The sequence below is a fragment of the Dermochelys coriacea genome, chromosome 2, assembly GCF_009764565.3.
Source record: "Dermochelys coriacea isolate rDerCor1 chromosome 2, rDerCor1.pri.v4, whole genome shotgun sequence".
Lineage (NCBI taxonomy): Eukaryota > Metazoa > Chordata > Testudines > Dermochelyidae > Dermochelys > Dermochelys coriacea.
The window spans coordinates 148,370,158-148,391,284 of record NC_050069.1 but is presented as its reverse complement, the minus strand read 5'-3'; the positions used below and the strand labels follow the sequence as shown (position 1 = coordinate 148,391,284).

The following is a 21,127-nucleotide window of genomic DNA, read 5'->3' as shown; positions in this document are numbered from 1 at the left end:
CTGCAAGTAACTGAACTACAGGGTTAGCTGGCAGAAGGTATGGTTGTTGTCCCAGAGTGGGGCAACAGGGTTGGCTGGGATTGGTTGGACTGGGGAACTTGGCCCAATTCTTTCTCCTCACCTTGGGAGCCGAGAGAAATCCAGCCCCACATTGTGCCCCAGAGGGAGGCATGGGCCATGTTTTGGGTCCAAGCTGGGAATCCAGCCTTTCCTTCTTTTCTCCCACTATAGCTGCTCTGGCTTTTCCAGAGTAGTGTTGTCTGGCACCACTTTAACAGTACACTGAGCCTGAGCTTAGAATATTTGTAGGTTTTGTTATTATTCTGGCTGGCTGCCAAAAGTTTCTTGAGGAATGAAAGCGAGAGCAGGGAAATGTCATTGTTTAACAGTTTATAGCTCAGCAAAAGCTGAATGGATTTTCCTGGGCCAAAGAAAAAGCACTTCCCTAGTCCAGAGGCATTCCTTCTACCATATATCAAAAGCATGCTTAAATGTAGTAGATGTGAAAGCATCTCATAGAAAAGGTTGCAAGAATCCTTTATAATGGAAAGCGTTAAGAAACTTAAATATAAGGGCTGTTACCAGCTCACTCTATAGTAGTGTCAACTTACATCAGTTAAGAAACTTTCGAGGTTACAGGTCTCAAACTTAAGGCCTACAAAAGTCATTGTATCAGTCATGTTACACCACTTCTGCATCTGTTCAAAGTTTTCCTGGGTTACATTACCTTCTGGCAAATCGAAAGCATTTGTCAGGGTAAGAATATTTCTGTAAAAGTAAAATATAAATAATTGGAAATTAATGTTTGTATATAAGCAAACTAAGATTTCATCTTCATCATCAAATACATTATCATTAATTCCATGTCTCATAGTCATAAAGAAGACACAATAAAGAAAGGTGTTGTATTTGTCTAGTTGTCTGTGTACAGGACTGAGCGCCAGGAAGTCCACTGAGTTTTGCAGGTACAAATTCTAATGTGGGGGCCCCCACTATGTGTCACTATGACAGGGCCAGCCGAATCCCCAATGACTGAGTAGCGGGGGATGGGCAGAGAGGACGGCTGGCCCCTCTGCTCTCAGAGCACTAGCTGGCTAGAGGGCAGGGAAGAAATCCCACTCCTGGCCTCCTGCTACCAGCTCTTCTTTCATTTGAGAAGGGGAATGATGTTCCAGAGCAGCTCTGCCCATCTGGGTACAGCGGATTGGCCACAGGCCAGCTGACTGGCTCTGGGGTGAACTGGCTGACAGACAGAGTGCAAAGAAAAGCCCTCATAGGTCAAAAAGAGAGCACATGCTGCTTCTGGGAGGGGCAGGCCTAACTAAATGCAGCCTGAACCCAGGGCTAGGAAACTGATCCAGGAAACAGGGTGTGTGCAACCCACATCCAGCACTGAATCATCCATTGTATTCCATGCTTCTGTTCAGGAGACATTATGGAAAAAATTCTGCTGGCTTTGTACAAACCAATGAATGAGATCTTTAATGAAATGAAGGGCACAGACATTATCAGAGAAAGTTACAGCACTTGGGCAGCCCCCATCATCCTGGTCATGAGAAAGCATGGGAAAATCCAATTGTGTATGGACTATTGGAAACTCAACCAATTTACACATAAAGATGCACATCCCCTTCCTCAGCGAAGCTGCTCTTCATTGTGCCTCCCTAATGATATAGCCAGCAGATGTTGGCAGAACAGATGGACCTAGAGGACCAGGAGAAGATAGCATTTATCATACCCATGACATTCTGTGAATTTTCATACATGCCATTCAGGCTTTGCAATGAGATGGAAATGTTCCAGTGACTGGTAGAGCACTGCCTAGGAAACAAGTATTTCCAGATTGTCCTTTTGTACCTGGATGACATCATAGTGTAGTCAAAGGTTTATGAAAGTTACATGAAATATCTACATGTTGCATTTAACAAACTAACTCAATATGGGCTGAAGATTATATCTTCGAAGTACCACTGTTGAGAAAGTGGCATACCTCAACCATAATGAGACAGCAGATAGGATCTTCTCTGATGCAGAAAAGATCCAAGTTGTTAAGATGTGGACAATCATTTTTTATACATGCCTAGAGTTTGTTAGATACTACAAAAGTCTTTCATAAAGGACTTTGCCAAAGCTGGGTGCACCCCTTCATGTCCCATTATGAGGATTAAAGGGCAGGATTGTCAATAGCAGTCCCATGGATTGGACTGAGGAATGTAAGGAGGCCTTTGAGTGCTTGCCCTGGTAGGAACAGCAGTACTAGTCTACCTGGAACACATCCATATTTTCAAACTTTTTACAGATACCAGTAACAAAGGACTGGGCACTGGCCTCTCCCAGGACCAGGATGTACAAGAGATGACAATTGCATATGCCAGCTGAGGAATAAATGTATCAGAGCAGAATGACAAATGCTACAGCTTTTCCAAGCTAGAATTCCTGCCCCTGGACAAAGCCATAACTAAGAAGGGCTACTAGGCAGCTGTTCACATCACTTTATATACAAATAACCTCATGGCATACATCAACTCTGCCAAACTGAGAACACTGGAGGAATGCTGAACCTCAAGGCTGCCTATCATGCCTTCATGCAAATACAGCTGCTCTATCTAGGCTTCAAATAATATTTGAGTCAGAAATGCTGCAAATTATAAAGATTTGGGGAGGGATAGTTCAGTCATTTGAGCATTGGCCTGGTAAAGCGAGGATTGTAAGTTCAATCCTTGAGGGGACAATTTAGGGATCTGGGGCAAAAATGGGGATTGGTCTTGCTTTGAGCAGGGGGTTGGACTAGATGACCACCTGAGGTCCCGTCCAACTCCATGATTTAGAGATGATGAAAGTGCTAGAAATCTTTCAGCATAACAGTGGTCTCTGGCACTGAGTGCAAAAAGCTATCCTGGAAGCCACCCAACAGCTGGAAGCTGAGGCTGTGGATCCATTTATAGGAGCTGAGGGGAAGATTGATATATAGCATTTGGGATCCCAGGACAAATGAAGAAATTGCCCAGACTATACTGCCTCCACCAGGGGCTGAGATGGTTCCCCAAGCCTGCCACAATGTTTCCACCTACTTAAAAGCTAAAAAGACTGTGATGGCTGTCCGCAGATGGTTTTACTGTGTGGACCTGACCCAAGGACATGCAGGAGTGGTGTGAGGACTGTAAGATCTGTACCTATAAGAGGAAACCAATACCAGGGAAAAGGACCTTCTTTAAGCCAACAGAGATCAACTCATATTTACAGTTGTTAGCATTAAAACCACTTGAAAGTGAGTCATCTTATATCCTGATCATTGTAAATAACTAAATAAAATTTCCAGCTGACAGTGCTTCAAGGACATCACTGTCAGATCAGCCTGAAACCAGGGGTAGAAAACCAACCCAGGAAGCTGTCAGGTGCACAGCTGCAGTCAGGCTGGAAGAAGCAGCCCAGATTCAGTGAAGAAGCCCTGACCAGCACGATGATCATGTGAACAGACATATTGATCACCATCCTCTTTGTCAGGTCCCTTAATATGTTGAAGACTGTTTTCAGGTATCCTCTCAGTCTTCTTTTCTCAAGTCTAAACATGCTCAGTTTTTTTGACCTTTCCTCATAGGTCAGGTTTTCTAAACCTTTATCATTTTTGTTGCTCTCCTCCAATTTGTCCACGTTTCCTAAACTGTGGTGCCCAGAACTGGATACAGTGCTCTAGCTGAGGCCTCACCAGTATTAAGTAGAGTGAGATAATTACCTCCAATGTCTTACACACAACTTTCCTGTTAATATACTTCAAAATGATACTTCACAATTGCATCACACTATTGATTCTCATTCAATCTGTGATCCACTATAACCCCCAGATCCTTTTCATATGGGTGACTTCTCATAGGAGTACATTAATAGTCCTTTTTTTTACTAATTGATAAAATCTGGTACGTATCTGATAGTAGTATTTATTTCTTAGTTGATTCTCAGCTTCCCAAAGGTTATGCAAGTGAATCAAGAGTTTTGGTCCTAGTGAGAATCAAATAGATTCTCCCACCACAAGGCATGTACTAAATTTGAATTTGGGGATAGCTAGCAAACTGGGATGGCCCCACCACATTAACAATTCCACAAAAAGTGGCAAATCCAGCCCATATGGATTGTATAGGTTTCTCATTCTACAGATCCAATCTCGTCCTACTATGCAAGGATAGCAACTGGATTCCAGAGGTAATGCAGCTTGTGTCCAGCTCCATGGAATTCACTGCACAGCATCATTCAGAAAGAGGCTGGGGAAAGACATAGGTGTCTAGGAGAGGTCTAGAGGATCCAGTGCTGTACTGATCTTGTGATTCTCCATTTTGAACTGAGGATGTCTTAAGGGCCATTTTGGCCATGAAATACCTTATGTGGAGCAGCTGCACAGTCGATCCACATATTTGAGGAGGGTAGATGCATAGCTCTGTACTTTGAGCTGTTTATTTTTGAGGATGTGTCCCAAAGTGCACACACAATTGTTTGCTCCCACAAAGTACTCTTATAGGTATGTGCATATTCAAATCTGCACACAGACATCTGGATACCTGGGGCTGAAAATCTGCCCCTAAATTATGATAAAGAAAAATTATCTAAATCCTGCTCAAATAAACCAAACTAAAATTACTCACCTGTTCCCACTTGGGTCATGTATAAGTGTATAATAGGGTATACCAGCCATTCTTGCATTTATTATGCAGACATTTTGGGTCAAATAAGGATTTTAATTACTCTTTTTACAATATTTATTGGTAATAGTGAATACAAATATATTCAAAATTATGTTAACTTTTACAATTAAAGAAATTACTTTCATAAATAGATATCAGCAGAACTGGGTCCGCAAAATAGTTGGGACATATTCATTGCTGGTGTGAGCTTTAATTAATTTTTGTCTAAATCTTCCATGGAAAAGTTCAAATTTTCTTTCAAAAAATCAAAAACTGAAATTCTACAATTCAGAAATTATGCCAGGGCCTCATGAGAGCTGTAATTATGGTTTCTCATGCTACCATTCACCTTTATAGCCTGGGTTCTATGGATGGATTATATCTGCTGTGATGCAGCATGTTCTCACCTCACAGTGAGGGGAAATGGCTGCATCATGGGAGTCCCCAGTTTTGGTGCATCATGGGAGATATAGTCCAGCTGAGGAGCCTAGTTTATACAGGAGAATGGGGACATGAGGAAACCAAACTACAACTCTCATGACAAACCATAGCAGGATAACTGAATCAGTAGAGGGTAGAGATAGCTCAGTGGTTTGAGCATTAGCCTGCTAAACTTAGAGTTGTGAGTTCAATCTTTGAGGAGCCCACTTAGGGACCTGGGGAAACCCTGATAGTCTATGAAATAGTTTGAGTTCTGGCTAACTTATTTTTGGTTTTTAGGAATGAAAATTCAGTGGAAAACAATTCCTTTTCACATATACACACCAAAAAAATGGTTTGGTGGATAACCCAATTTTCTGCAAAAATATTTTCACTGAAATATTTGACCAGTCCTGAATTCAGTGGTTTCTACCTGATTATGCTAATGGTAAATTGTCTCATTACATGTAAAACTATAGTTATTTCAATATTTATGAGTAGTGGTGAGTATTTTGCCAATTTGATCTACCTCTGTGCCAATTGCTTCCTTAATAGCTATTTCTGAAAGAACTATATTGATAAAATTATCTCACAAAATAGAATATCAATGACTGGATGGTTTTAACTCTCTAAACTATCACTGTTCAGAACTTTCAAAGGTTAGGGTGTCTATAGGTGGAAAAGGAGGTCTGGTCAAACAACTGCCACTCCTTATGGTACCATCATTTTGGTTTATTTACTTTTCATTTACAATGAAATAAACATACCTTAGAAAATCAGATGATCAAAAGTTATTGATCTTGGACATGATCATGATTTTTGTTTAAGTTACAGTCAACAATATGGGACCAGATCCTGTAACTGGTCCATAGGGCTCCTTGTACAAGCAAGTGCTATTCACATGACTAACAGAATAATTCTAACTGAACTAATGGTGTGGAAAGGCAGGCTGCTTCCACTCAGGCTAAACAAACATCTGTGTAATTAGGTTTTATTACAATTTACCTGTTGAAACAGTCATCATATCTCTCTGTTGCCCTGAACCCAATGATGGAGTATATGACAGTTGCAGCATAAATGGATGTGAAACCATTGATTATAGAAATAATCACAGCATCTTTTTCACAGTTGTTGCTGTAAATCAAAAGACAGAAACATCAGTGAATTTTCCCCAATATATATATAATATTAAAAATTGATTATTGGGATTATCACAGGATCAGGACACTAATTTATATGTATATAAAAAGTTTTCTGAGAGTTTAGAAACAAATCTGTTAACTAGGTTGAGATGAACTTAATTAAAAACTGTATCCTCAAGAACTTTAACATTGCTCAGTCATTTTTGTCTTTAATTAGATTGAAGGAATAACACAGCTACATCAAACTTTCAATACAGTTAAAATTAATCAATCATGTGCAAAGGTTATACTTGAAAAAATAAAGTTGTAATTAAGCGAAATTATTGATGTGTCAGAGGATAAATTAGAATAAGAACATAAGAACGGCCATACTGGGTCAGACCAAAAGTTGACCTAGCCCAGTATCCTGTCTTCTGATAGTGGCCAATGCCAGTTGCCCCAGAGGGAAAGAACAGAACAGATAATCATCAAGTGATCCATCTTGTCACCCGTTCCCAGCTTCTGACAAACAGAGGTTAGGGACACCATCCTGGCTAATAGCCATCAATGGACCTATCCTCCATGAACTTATCTAGTTCTTTTATGAACCCTGTTGTAGTCTTGGCCTTCATAACATCCTCTGTCAAAGAGTTCCACAGGTTGTCTGTGCATTGTGTGAAGAAATACTTCCTTTTGTTAGTTTTAAACCTGTTGCCCATTAATTTAATTTAGTGACTCCTAGTTCTTGTGTTATGTGAATGTAAGAATATAGAATGTAAGAGTATCGTTCTCATTCACATGCTTGCAAGATGGTTTTGTTGGGGGAAGGGGAAAGGATATGAATAATGTGATTTTTCCTAATCACTGTGACAGAGTGCCAGCCCTAGTGACCAGTTTATATTTTACAAATCATGAACTCTTGCATAGCTTATATTTGTTTTAAGGTTATCTATACAATAAAAAAAGGCTAGAAACTTTTTTAAAAAAATTATCCTTGACTTGTATCTATCCCCTAAAATCATGGGGGTTCCGCAGCTAGATGCCCTGAGGGCCCCAAATGCCAGTTATCTGTGTGTGTAAATGAAAGCTATCTCTGGCACAAAGAGCACACCTACATTTTTGAGGTGTATTTCATCAGTATTTGAAAACTTCACCTCGGATAAGAGATACTCACAACGATCATGAAACGATGACAAGTTCTGTGCATTCACATCCAAAATAGTGTGCTCAAATAAGGCAAGATGCATCATATACACTGTGACAGATATTGCAACCCCATGCAATATCTTTGGGGATCATATTGTATTAAGTTTATATATCACCGTGGGCCATAGCTTATATGAAACTCCAAGGAAGAGGGTTATCACAGCTCCTCTATGAACAAAAGCAGTGGGGACTGATTAAAGTGTTATCACTTTGTAAACACTTCCAGAGAGGTATCACCCCCTGGGAGGCTTGCATATTCTGGTTCATACTGGTTTTCCCAGAGACCAAGAGACAAAGAAAGGGATTTTTTATATAAAAAGGCTGGGTTTAAACTGACTCAGGGACTTCTTTCTCATCCAGCAAACAAACACCTGATAAATTTAGTGTGTTTAAATCTGTTTATTGTTGTTATGTTTTCTCTGTATGATTTTACTTTAAGAATAAATGTTCTTGCTGAGAAAAAGCTGTGAAGTAACCTGTAACTGCTGGCAGTATACAGTTCATAGCCCTTGGAGAGAAAGCAACATACAGGCACTCGTTGTTAGGAAGGCTGGCTTACTGGGGATATCACAGGGAGCTGAGCCACCTTAAAACTTTCTGATCAAAAGGGAGTGGGACAAGAATCCCTGTCTAGAGACAGATGACTGCTAGAGACTTGAGAACCTGACTAGGCACTCCTGGTGTGGACCATGGAGAGGAGTGGATACAGGTGCAGTACCCTAAACCGTGACACATATTACATACATTCATAGAGTTTAAGGCCAGAAAGGACTATTAAGTTATGTAGTGTAAACTTCTATGTCTCCCCTGCCACTAAATTTCGTCAGTTACCCCTGTATGAAACCCATAATGTTTTGTATAAGGAGAATCCCATAGCGAATGGGCACAACTGATATTTCGTTACAGAGTGCCTGTAACTTTCTGGTTAGCATAACTCAACCCCCAAATCCATCCATTTGTCATAATTTCTATTGACTTGATAATATATTTTATCTCTCAGTGTATACAATGTATTTCTTGAGACCAAATCCTGCAATCTTTAGTTTGTCTATTCAGACAAAAAGCTCGTTAAATAAGTTAAAGGGAATTTTGCTTGAATAAAGTGAAGGAAGAAATGCATTATCTGGACACTGAAAAATCAAAGGACTACATTGTCCACTATGTATCAGAGGGGTAGCCATGTTAGTCTTTATCCACAAAAACAACGGGGAGTCCAGCGGCACCTTAAAGACTAACAGATTTGTTTGGGCATAAGCTTTTGTAGGTAAAAAACCCACTTCTTCAGTTGCATGGAGTGCAAATTGCAGACACAGGCATAAATATATATAGGCACATGAAGAGAAGGAAGTTACCTTACAAGTGGAGACCGGTGCTGAAGGCCAAATCAGAAAGCGTGGATGTGGTCCACTCCCAATAATTGATGAGGAGGTGTAGATCGTTGATGATGTGCAGGAGAGGTTTTAGCGGAAGGCTGTATGGGATGGCCAGTGGGGTTCTGTTATTTTCCTTGTTAGGCCTGTCCTGTAGTAGGTGATTTCTGGGTACCCATCTCACTCTGTCAATCTGTTTCCTCACTTCGCCAGGTGGGTATTTTAGTTACCTACTACAAGACAGGCCCAACAAGAAAAATACACCACTGGCCATCACATACAGCCCCCGGCTAAAACCTCTCCAATGCATCATCAATGATCTACAGCCTATCCTGGAAAATGATCCCCCACTCTCACAGGCCTTGGGAGGCAGGCCAATCCTCACTTACAGACAGCCCCCCCAAAATGAAGCAAAAACTCACCAGCAACTACATACCACACCACAGAAACACTAACCCAGGAACCAATCCCTGTAACAAACCCCATTGCCTTCTCTGTCCCCATATCTACTCTAGCTACACCTTCATAGGGTCCAGATACACCATCAGGGGCTTATTCACCTGCACATCTACTAATGTGATATATGCCTTCATGTGCCAGCAATGCCCCTCTACCATGTACATTTGGCCAAACTGGACAGTCTCTGCTTAAAAGGATAAATGGACACAAATCAGACATCAGGAATGGTAACATACAAAAGCCAGTAGGAGAACACTTCAATCTCCCTGGACAGTCAATAACAGATTTAAAAGTAGCCATTTTTCAACAACAAAACTTCAAAAACAGACTTCAAAGAGAAACTGCAGAGCTACATTTCATTTGCAAACTTAACACCATTAATTTGGGCTTGAATAGGGACTGGGAGTGGCTGGCTTACTACAAAAGCAATTTTCCCTCTCTTGGTATTGACTCCTTCTCATCGATTATTGGGAGTGAACCACATCCACCCTGACTGAATTAGTCTTCAGCACTGGTTCTCCACTTATAAGGTAACTCCCTTCTCTTCATGTGCCAATATATATTTTTGCCTGTATCTGCAATTTTCACTCCATGCATCTGAAGAAGTGGGTTTTTTTACCCACGATAGCTTATGCCCAAATAAATCTGTTAGTCTTTAAGGTGCCACTGGACTCCTCATTGTTGTTGTCCACTATGTGTGGAGAAAACTCGGGTATAGTATGTGAATTGCCATGAACTGCCCAAAGATGGAATTTCTTTAGAACTGTCCTATTTAGAGAACAGGGATTACCCAGCTGCAGACTTGACTTGGATTCTTCTCCTTACATTTACAGAGTTGTTGAGCCCTACAGAGGCTCTGGCTATCTATGCAAGAGCCTTGTGACTGTGCACTGCTTCTGGACCCCATGGCATGATGAGTTCTGAACAAACCAAGTTTCCACAGACTGGCCTATTTTGCCATTTCCTCCCCTGCTTTACAGCTTTGCTCTGAAGGGTGAGGGAGGGAAATGGGGAGGAGACATTCAGTATGTAGTGACTCACATCATACAGGTTTATGCTGAATTCATTAGTATTGTAGTGCATTGGTGTGCTCTGCTAGGATATGAGAAAAGAACAAGGGCTTCCAAAGGATGAAGAGAAAAGGGGATTGAAGTTGTACTCTTTTATCCCTCCAAAGAAGATGTGCTGGGTCTGAGTCTTCTCAACTTTTGGAGCTGAGAACCATCCAGCCCTAAATAATTATGCAATTAAAGGGCAGAATCTAACTGCAACACTTTATCTCAAATAATGAAATACTGATATCAAATTGTATTTTTTGTGCTTGCTACTTACTGAATGGAATTGTAACTAGAGAAGGAGATGAGGCCTCCAAAGGCAAGGGAGAAAGAGTAGAATACCTGGGCTCCAGCATCTAGCCATGTGACTGGGTTAGCCAATTCAGTAACCTGAGGTATCACACAAAAGGCTTCATGAATGTATAATATGACATCTTATGTTATATAAATATTACAGCTTATGCGGAATGTCAGAAAGTCATACTAGTGACTGGAACAAGATCACTGGAGATGATACTACATAGTTAATTCTCACTCTTAAAACATGGACAGCAAACAAAATGAGTACTTTTATAAACTACTTTTCTTTGTGTTTCCTGTGTGTTAAAATTAAATATAAGTAAAATTAAATAAACAAATATATAAAAAGACAAGATTATGCAAATAATTGTCTCCCTGTAGGTGACAGTAGGTTTCTTATCTCTTTCCTCCAAAAAGTGTTTAAGTTGTACCACTTAATACTGATTGATCAATAGATAAACCCTGATATCTGGGCTTCCCATGGCAGCTGAACACTTATTTTAGTGAGAAACTGTTCTGAAAATAAACCATTTTAATACAGATATCTGGACAGAAAATTCCAAGATAGGACTATAATCCCATCCTAATTCCACCATTTATGTTTGAAACTCAGGCCAAGTGCTTTCTACTGGTAGAGTATGGAAGCATTCTAGAAGCAGAATGTAGTAGGAGGTGAGAAAATAGTTCACATTGTTCTGGAATGATCCCTCTGGCCCATTCAGGAGTTCAGCAACATAATTTGAGGGGAGCATATATTCTTTCATGTCTGAAAGAATAATCAGCATGATATGGTGATAGGTTTGAGACTGTAATCACCACTACAACAGAAGGCCCAAATGGCTAGCATGCAATTATTAACAATTTCCTAATGTGTTCCTCTAATGAAGTCATTCCCAAACTTGGTTCATGGCTTGCTCAGGCTAAGCCCCTAGTGGGCCGCAAGATGCTTTGTTTGGCTGGGAAAGGGAGCTGGCAGTGGGAGTTGCGAGCAGCCGTACCTGTAGACACTCAGGTAAACAAAGCCTCTCACAGCCCGCCAGCAGCTTACCATGAACAAGCCGCGAACAAAGTTTGGGAACCACTGCGTCTAATGCAAAGAAGGGCTCTATCATCCAACTCAAGCCTTAAGGAAATGGCTTTTAGGATGCCTAAAGGATAGTCAGAATACATACTGATGGAAGGGGTTTATTTTCTACTTGTCATTAATGATACAGATATCTACTTAATAGCCTCATTCACAGACAAAAGAATCCAATCACTTACATTGGGTGTGAAGAGATATACAATTCCATTGACTGACCCTTTCAATGTCAAGCCACGGATCAGGAAAATGGTAAGCACAACATAAGGAAGAGTTGATGTTACATACACTGCCTGGAGGAGCAACATATAAATATTTTAAAATATGAGATAAATACTATTTCATGAAAAATAGCATAGAAAGAAGGAAATGAGAGGAGAAAACAATGAAATGTGAAACAACAGATAAACAACAGAAAAAAGTGTCAAATTGGTCATGATTAACATACTGTTGGAACTCTTATGTTTGAGAAATGCAGTACACATGTATATTTTGAATTATTAATATATATATTTTGAGTCAGTGCTCAATTTAAGACAGGTTGTAACTCTTCAGCATTGAAATCAGGTCATTTTGTCATGATTACTAACTATGGGGGGAAAAAATTTATAACCTGATGTCTGATGTCCTCAAACAGGGGAATTTGAGTGGGAGTTCTGTTGGAGGAGAAGGTAGTTGTACTTGGTTTTGTATTTTTAGTATTTGTGTGTGTGTAGGGGCTTTGTGCTGGGAGAGCAGTTGAGCCCTGCTTAGGGGGTGGGGCTTCTGACTAGGGATCCTATAAAGGTAGCCAGCCAGTCAGGCAGTGGCACAGACAGCTGCAGCGGCTCACGAGCCAGCAAACAGAGCTCTAAACAGGGGAGTTTGGATTGTGGTGCTTGTTTGGGGTTTGCTTTTGCTGGGGGGGTGGTCTTTTTCGTATGGCTTGTGTTTCCCAGATTAACAGGATTTAGGTGGGAAGGCGATGACAGATACAGAGGCAGCTGTGGGAGTGACTCCTGTAGTGGAAGACACATTGAGGATGACTGGATGTGGAAGCTGTGGTATGTACATGATCCTGGAGGGGGGAACCGGTAAGAGTTTTTTCTGCATGAAATGCCGTCTGATGGAGGAAAAGATCCGAGGTTTAGAGATGCAGGTGGAAAGTCTCATTGAGTTTAGGAAGGGGTTTGAGCAGATGATGGAGCAAAGATATGAAGTATCTGAAGGGAAAAGCTCAGCCTCACAGATGGAAGCAGGGCTGGGGAATTTGGAGGGGAGACTGGGTGAGGAAAGTGGTCAGTGGAAACATGTGACTAAAAGAACCAGGCAGAGGAAAAGACGGGCTAGTGAAGGAGAAATGGAGCTTAGCAACAGGTTTGCAGAGTTGGAAAATGAAGAAGGGGCTCAGCAGGTACTTGTTGAAGGTGGAAGGGTAAGGAAGAAGAGAAGAGAGGCTAGTCCTACAGGAAAAATGGAAGAGTCAAGGGAGACTACACCAAATATGAGCCCCAGGAGGACACAGGATGGGTTGAAGAAGATTGTAAGGGAAAATAGGAATGGAAAGAACTTGCAGCCAGAGGGAACACGGGAGAGACTGGAGAATAGCACCGTCACCAGGAAAAGGCAGGTCTATGTGATCGGGGACTCTTTATTGAGAAGAATAGACAGGCCTGTAACTAGAGCTGATCCGGAGAATAGAAGGGTGTGCTGTCTTCCGGGTGCTAAGATACGGGATGTAGACCTGAGGTTGAAAAGGATCCTAAAGGGAGTGGGAAAGAATCCCCTAATTATCCTTCATGTGGGAACAAATGATACGGCTAGATTCTCGCTGGAAAGTATTAAGGGAGACTATGCTAGGCTGGGGAAGACGCTTAAGGAAATCAAGGCTCAGGTGATCTTTAGCGTAATTCTGCCTCTTCCTAGAGAAGGGCAACAAAGGTGTGATAAGATTATGACTGTCAACAGATGGCTTAGGCAGTGGTGCTATAAGGAGGGCTTTGGGATGTATGGCCACTGGGAGGCATTCACGGACAGAGGACAGTTCTCTCGGGATGGACTTCATCTGAGTAGGGAAGGAAATAGACTTCTAGGATTGAGGCTGGCACAACTGATAAAGAGAGCTTTAAACTAGGAATTTGTGGGAGATGGTTGGGAGATGTCCAGGTAATCTCCACACTGGATTTTAGTGTTGTAAGGGAAGAAGACGAAGTAAGAAAGGATACAGCTGTGGGTAGGAGAATGTATTTAAGGAGGAAGAGCAGTGTGGATACCAGTCTAATAAGTTATATTGGCTGTAGAATGACTGTGCCTAATAGGGTACAAAATATGAGCGAGGCCAAACAGCAAAAATTAAGATGTTTATACACCAATGCGAGGAGCCTAAGTAACAAAATGGAGGAACTAGAGCTACTGGTGCAGGAAGTGAAACCAGATATTATAGGGATAACAGAAACATGGTGGAATAGTAGTCATGACTGGACTACAGGTATTGAAGGGTATGTGCTCTTTAGGAAAGACAGAAATAAAGGTAAAGGTGGTGGAGCAGCATTGTATATCAATGATGAGGTAGAATGTAAAGAAATAAGAAGCGATGCAATGGATAAGACAGAGTCCGTCTGGGCAAAAATTACATTGGGGAAGAAAACTAGTAAAGCCTCTCCTACGATAGTGCTTGGTGTGTGCTATAGACCTCCGGGATCTAATTTGGATATGGATAGAGCACTTTTTAATGTCTTTAATAAAGTAAATACTAACGGAAACTGCGTGATCATGGAAGACTTTAACTTCTCAGATATAGACTGGAGGACCAGTGCTAGTAATAATAATAGGGATCAGATTTTCCTAGGTGCGATAGCTGATGGATTCCTTCATCAAGTAGTTGCTGAACTAACTAGAGGGGATGCCATTTTAGATTTAATTTTGGTGAGTAGCGAGGACCTCATAGAAGAAATGGTTGTAGGGGACAATCTTGGCTCAAGTGATCATGAGCTAATTCAGTTCAAACTAAATGGAAGGATTAACAAAAATAAATCTGCAACTAGGGTTTTTGATTTCAAAAGGGCTGACTTTCAAAAATTAAGGAAATTAGTTAGGGAAGTGGATTGGACTGAAGAACTTATGGATCTAAAGGTAGAGGAGGCCTGGGATTACTTTAAATCAAAGCTGCAGAAGCTATCGGAAGCCTGTATCCCAAGAAAGGGGAAAAAATTCATAGGAAGGAGTTGTAGACCAAGCTGGATGAGCAAGCATCTTAGAGAGGTGATTAAGAAGAAGCAGAAAGCATACAGGGAGTGGAAGATGGGAGGGATCAGCAAGGAAAGCTACCTAATTGAGGTCAGAACATGTAGGGATAAAGTGAGACAGGCTAAAAGTCGAGTAGAGTTGGACCTTGCAAAGGGAATTAAAACCAATAGTAAAAGATTCTATAGCCATAAATAAGAAGAAAACTAAGAAAGAAGTGGGGCCGCTTAACACTGAGGATGGAGTGGAGGTTAAAGATAATCTAGGCATGGCCCAATATCTAAACAAATACTTTGCCTCAGTCTTTAATAAGGCTAAACAGGATCTTAGGGATAATGGTAGTATGACAAATGGGAATGAGGATATGGAGGTAGATATTACCATATCTGACGTAGAAGCGAAACTCAAACAGCTTAATGGGACTAAATCGGGGGGCCCAGATAATCTTCATCCAAGAATATTAAAGGAATTGGCACCCGAAATTGCAAGCCCATTAGCAGGAATTTTTAATGAATCTGTAAACTCAGGAATAGTACCGAATGATTGGAGAATTGCTAATATAGTTCCTATTTTTAAGAAAGGAAAAAAAAGTGATCCGGGTAACTACAGGCCAGTTAGTTTGACATCTGTGGTATGCAAGGTCCTGGAAAAAATTTTAAAGGAGAAATTAGTTAAGGACATTGAAGTCAATGGTAAATGGGACAAAATACAACATGGTTTTACAAAAGGTAGATCGTGCCAAACCAACCTAATCTCCTTTTTTGAAAAAATAACAGATTTTTTAGATAAAGGAAATGCAGTGGATCTAATTTACCTAGATTTCAGTAAGGTATTTGATACCGTGCCATATGGGGAATTATTAGTTAAATTGGAGAAGATGGGGATCAATATGAACATCAAAAGGTGGATAAGGAATTGGTTAAAGGGGAGACTGCAACGGGTCCTACTGAAAGGCGAACTGTCAGGTTGGAGGGAGGTTACCAGTGGAGTTCCTCAGGGATCGGTTTTGGGACCAATCTTATTTAATCTTTTTATTACTGACCTTGGCTCAAAAAGTGGGAGTGTGCTAATAAAGTTTGCAGATGATACAAAGCTGGGAGGTATTGCCAATTCGGAGAAGGATCGGGATATTATACAGGAGGATCTGGATGATCTTGTAAACTGGAGTAATAGTAATAGGATGAAATTTAATAGTGAGAAGTGTAAGGTTATGCATTTAGGGATTAATAACAAGAATTTTAGTTATAAGCTGGGGACGCATCAATTAGAAGTAACGGAAGAGGAGAAGGACCTTGGAGTATTGGTTGATCATAGGATGACTATGAGTGCCAATGTGATATGGCTGTGAAAAAAGCTAATGCGGTTTTGGGATGCATCAGGAGAGGCATTTCCAGTAGGGATAAGGAGGTTTTAGTACCATTATACAAGGCACTGGTGAGACCTCACCTAGAATACTGTGTGCAGTTCTGGTCTCCCATGTTTAAAAAGGATGAATTCAAACTGGAGCAGGTACAGAGAAGGGCTACTAGGATGATCCGAGGAATGGAAAACTTGTCTTATGAAAGGAGACTCAAGGAGCTTGGCTTGTTTAGCCTAACTAAAAGAAGGTTGAGGGGAGATATGATTGCTCTCTATAAATATATCAGAGGGATAAATACAGGAGAGGGAGAGGAATTATTTCAGCTCAGCACCAATGTGGACACAAGAACAAATGGGTATAAACTGGCCACCAGGAAGTTTAGACTTGAAATCAGACGAAGGTTTTTAACCATCAGAGGAGTGAAGTTTTGGAATAGCCTTCCAAGGGAAGCAGTGGGGGCAAAAGATCTATCTGGTTTTAAGATTCTACTTGATAAGTTTATGGAGGAGATGGTATGATGGGATAATGGGATTTTGGTAAGTAATTGATCTTTAAATATTCAGGGTAAATAGGCCAAATCCCCTGAGATGGGATATTAGATGGATGGGATCTGAGTTACCCAGGAAAGAATTTTCTGTAGTATCTGGCTGGTGAATCTTGCCCATATGCTCAGGGTTTAGCTGCTTGCCATATTTGGGGTCGGGAAGGAATTTTCCTCCAGGGCAGATTGGAGAGGCCCTGGAGGTTTTTCGCCTTCCTCTGTAGCATGGGGCATGGGTCAGGCTTCTCTGAGGGAGGCTTCTCTGCTCCTTGAAGTCTTTAAACCATGATTCAGACATGGGTGAGGTTTTTCATAGGAGTGGGTGGGTGAGATTCTGTGGCCTGCGCTGTGCAGGAGGTCGGACTAGATCAGAATGGTCCCTTCTGACCTTTGTATCTATGAATCTATCTATGAATCTATGATTATTACTGTTGATAATTAGGGGCTATTAAAAAAAATTTGGGAGCTGCTGAATGCTCAACATTTTTAAAAATCAGGATACTTAAGTGCTTAACTGTGCATTTAGGAGCCTAATGTTAGATACTCATTTTTGAAAACCTTGGATTTGGTATTTAGATAGTAAGTATTGAGGGATGAGCACAAACCCAAATAAGGACATACACACATGATTTGAGAATGGTCATAGCAAAAAGAACATTGGATCTTGGATCTTTCATTAAAGATATCTTAAAGGTAAATAAGTACAGAATGAGAGAAAGACTTGTTGAGATCAGGGACCTGGATCCTACTGAATCCACACATAAATTGAATCCCAATCCATCCTACTTCCCTGTTCAAAAGGATTGCTGAGATATATATTTTTTTAAAAAATTGACATTGGCAATAGTATTACTTTTCCTTATGAAATATGTAGCTTTTATAATATGACTAGCTTCACATGTCCTCCTGTTAAATAGGGAATCACAATAGAATTTGTATATCTCACTCTCATATAAAACAAAATGTAGTACCTTTCCTGTTGTTTCAATGCCTCTGATTGTGCACAAATACAGTATTCCCCAGGCACATGTTAAACACAGTAAAAGCCACCACTGTATGGTGCCTGAATCATCAATGGAAGTGGAAATATTTAAAGTTTCTCTATACCAGAAATAATCTACAGGAGAACTCTTGGCACACTCTTCTACATAACCTGTAACCGTAAAAAAGATGGTCATTCAGTAAATGTATTATAGATATGTAAAATAATTATACACTGATGATCTAATTCTGTCCTAAATTACACAACTGTAATCCCACTGAAATTTAGTTGGTAAATCTCAGAACTTCTTAGAACCTGGTTCCATGGGAAACTGATAGATTTTTACAGAAGGCCAGCCTAATGGCAATTCTCATAGAGATTTTGTTATTTTATTAAACCTGTTGTTTTATTAAGTCTGTGAAGCTGAACAGGAGAAAGACTCTTGTATATGAGTTTCCTTTCCCACCTTTTATTGACTCACTATGACGCAATTATGGTGGCTTGGGGAGTAGAAAAGGGGAGGAAATTTATGAAAACAGGTACGGTTTCTACAGTATGTATTTTGGATTTTTTTTCAAATAAAAGAGATGTATGCATGGGTGTTCTTCAGGGAGAGCCTCCTTCTACAAACTCATTTTTAAAAAAAATCTTTGAGCCTTCCATTGTTTTTATCTTGCAAGAGATCTTTTCTGAGAATTCCCTTCTGGAATGTCCTTGAAGCAAGAGTCCCTATTGCCATTAATTGCCCTCTTTCTTCTCAATATAAAGGGCACAATTCTAGATTTGGAACAATGTACGGGTGGAACTACTGATTGTTCTCTCTGCATGAACAAGTAAGTTTGACTAAATGTAAATGTATACATCTAGGAACAAAGAAAATAGTGATATGATAAAGGAGTCTATCCTGGGAAGTAGTGACTCTGATAAAGATTTGGGGGTCATGGTGGATAAACAGGTGAATGTGAGCTCCCAGTGCAACACTGTGGCCAGAAAGATGAATGCAATCCTTGGATGCATACACAGGGGAATCTTGAGGAGGAGTAGATAGGTTTGTATTTGTATTTGGCACTGGTACATCAGCTGCTGGAATATTGTGTCCAGTTTTGGTGTCCACAGTTCAAGAAGGATGTTGAGAAAGTTTCAGGGAAGAGCCACGAGAATGATTAAAGGATTAGAAAACATGCTTTATAGTGACAGACTGAAGGAGCTCAAGATTTAGTTTAATAAAGAGAATAAAGGGTGACTTGATTACAGTCTATAAGTATCTACTTGGAGAAAAATATTTAATAATGGGTTCTTCTGTCTAGCAAATAAAGGTATAATACGATGCAATGGCTGGAAATTGAAGCTAGACAAATTCAGACTGGAAATAAGGCATACATTTTTGTTGGTGAGAGTAATTAATCATTGGAACAATTTAGCAATAGTTGTGGTGGATTCTCTCACACTGAACATTTTAAAATCAATATTAGATGTTTTTCTAAAACAGACGCTCTGGAAATTATTTTGGGGAAGTTCTGTGGCCTCTGTGCTTCCTGTCACAGGGCAACCAGCTCCAGTACTCAACGTCAGGGAGACCTGACTCTAGAGGAGAAGTAATGCATTGGACTCATAGTCCAAGATATGCCAGGCTGATGGCCACCAGGCTGCAATGATGGAAAATGAACTAGGCTACAGGACAAGTTCCCAGGAGCTGAAACAGAGGGTGAACTAGCCCTGTGGTTCCTAACAGAGCACTCTGGAAAGCATAGCCAGACACAATTAATGTAATAGACATCAGAAAGTTACAGGAGGTGAAAGTCACTGTGGATGGACAACACATACTGGAGCAGAAAGGCAGCGCTTCGCTGAAGGATTTGAAGTGGCAGCTGAACCTGAAGTGGAAGCAAACAGCAACATCCCCACCAGGTCCAGCAACTGCTGTTGGAGGTTGAGCTAAAATGGGAGATGAAGAAAGAAGAGAAAGAGGCTGCTAAAAAAGCAACTTGGGGGTCTGGAGACAGCAAAGCAACTCAAGACCTCCCAGCTTCAAGAAGAGCTAAATAAGCTCACCAATAAACTGAAGCATAAGCATCAACAGCTACAGTTGGAGAAGGAAGCTCTTTACAATGATAGCAGGACCAAAATCAATGAGCTTCAACAAAGGATGAATGACAAGCTGAAATCACAATCAGAAACTGCAACAGCGAAACCATCTCTCTCTGGGGTGTGTGGGACCAGCTGCAAAGCCAGCAGAAGCAGCATGAAGTGGCTCTGCAAGCCCTCCAGGACCAGATCTGGACATTGAAGACCCAGGAGATGAAGCTGCTAAGGGACCAGAACACAGTGCAAAGCCTAACACTGAAACAGTGGCAGAATGAGGAGGCGATTGTGAGGCAACAGGATGACATCAACACCTAACTGCAGGAATCCTCCTAAGTCAAGGGCCCCCTCCTGTAAGCAAGTTAAGGAACTGAAAGGACTAAAATAGTCCAGGAGAGAGAAGAGCTGTGTGAAGAGGGCATGAATATGGACATTGAGATGGAAAACATGGTAACTGTTTACTAAAGGGCTTACATCCCCACAGGGGAGTGGGCAACAGTCTAAGCATTCTGGAAGATGGTGCAGGTAGATGGATTCACCAGTCAGCGAAGGACTTATAATCAGGGCCTGCCAATACAGAATTGACTATAGAAGCTGCAGTATTGGTGGTAGCCTCTACAGCTACCCAAGCAAACCCAACTCCTCATGGACAAGGTTAGAAGACAACCTTAGAAAACATGATTGCTACAGCCCACAGGGCAAAGTAGAAATCATAGAATAATCACAGAATCATAGAAGATTAGGGTTGGAAGAGACCTCAGGGGGTGATCTAGTCCAATCCCCTGCTCAAAGCAGGACCAACACCAACTAAATCATCCCAGCCAGGGCTTTGTCAAGTCGGGCCTTAAAAATCTCTAAGAATGGAGATTCTACCACCTCCTAGGTAACCCATTCCAGTGCCTCACTAGTGAAATAGTTTTTCCTAATATCCAATCTAGACCTCCCCCACTGCAACTTGAGACCATTGCTTCTTGTTCTGTTTTCTGCCACCACTGAGAACAGCCTAGTTCCACCCTCCTTGGAACCCCCCTTCAGATAGTTGAAAGCTGCTATCAAGTCCCCCCTCACTCTTCTCTTCTGCAGACTAAATAACCCCAGTTCCCTCAGCCTCTCCTCATAAGTCATGCTCCCCAGTCCCCTAATCATTTTCGTTGCCCTCCGCTGGACTCTCTCCAATATGTCCACGTACTTTCTGTAGTGGGGGGCCCAAAGCTGGACACAATACTTAAGATGTGCCCTCACCAGTGCCGAATAT

The 21,127-nt window shown here is 41.0% G+C and overlaps 1 protein-coding gene across 1 annotated transcript in view; it reads right to left on the bottom strand.

The window, feature by feature from the left end:
* Window positions 1-21,127, bottom strand: part of SLC6A19 (solute carrier family 6 member 19) — a 92,900-nt gene that overhangs the window by 26,214 nt on the left and 45,559 nt on the right. The window contains exons 4-8 of the mRNA XM_038391072.2: window positions 17,780-17,961; window positions 11,868-11,978; window positions 10,582-10,694; window positions 6,099-6,227; window positions 612-768 (exon numbers count right to left, since the gene is read on the bottom strand). Coding sequence (XP_038247000.1) covers window positions 612-768; window positions 6,099-6,227; window positions 10,582-10,694; window positions 11,868-11,978; window positions 17,780-17,961 — 692 coding nt within the window. The remainder of the gene's footprint in view (window positions 1-611; window positions 769-6,098; window positions 6,228-10,581; window positions 10,695-11,867; window positions 11,979-17,779; window positions 17,962-21,127) is intronic.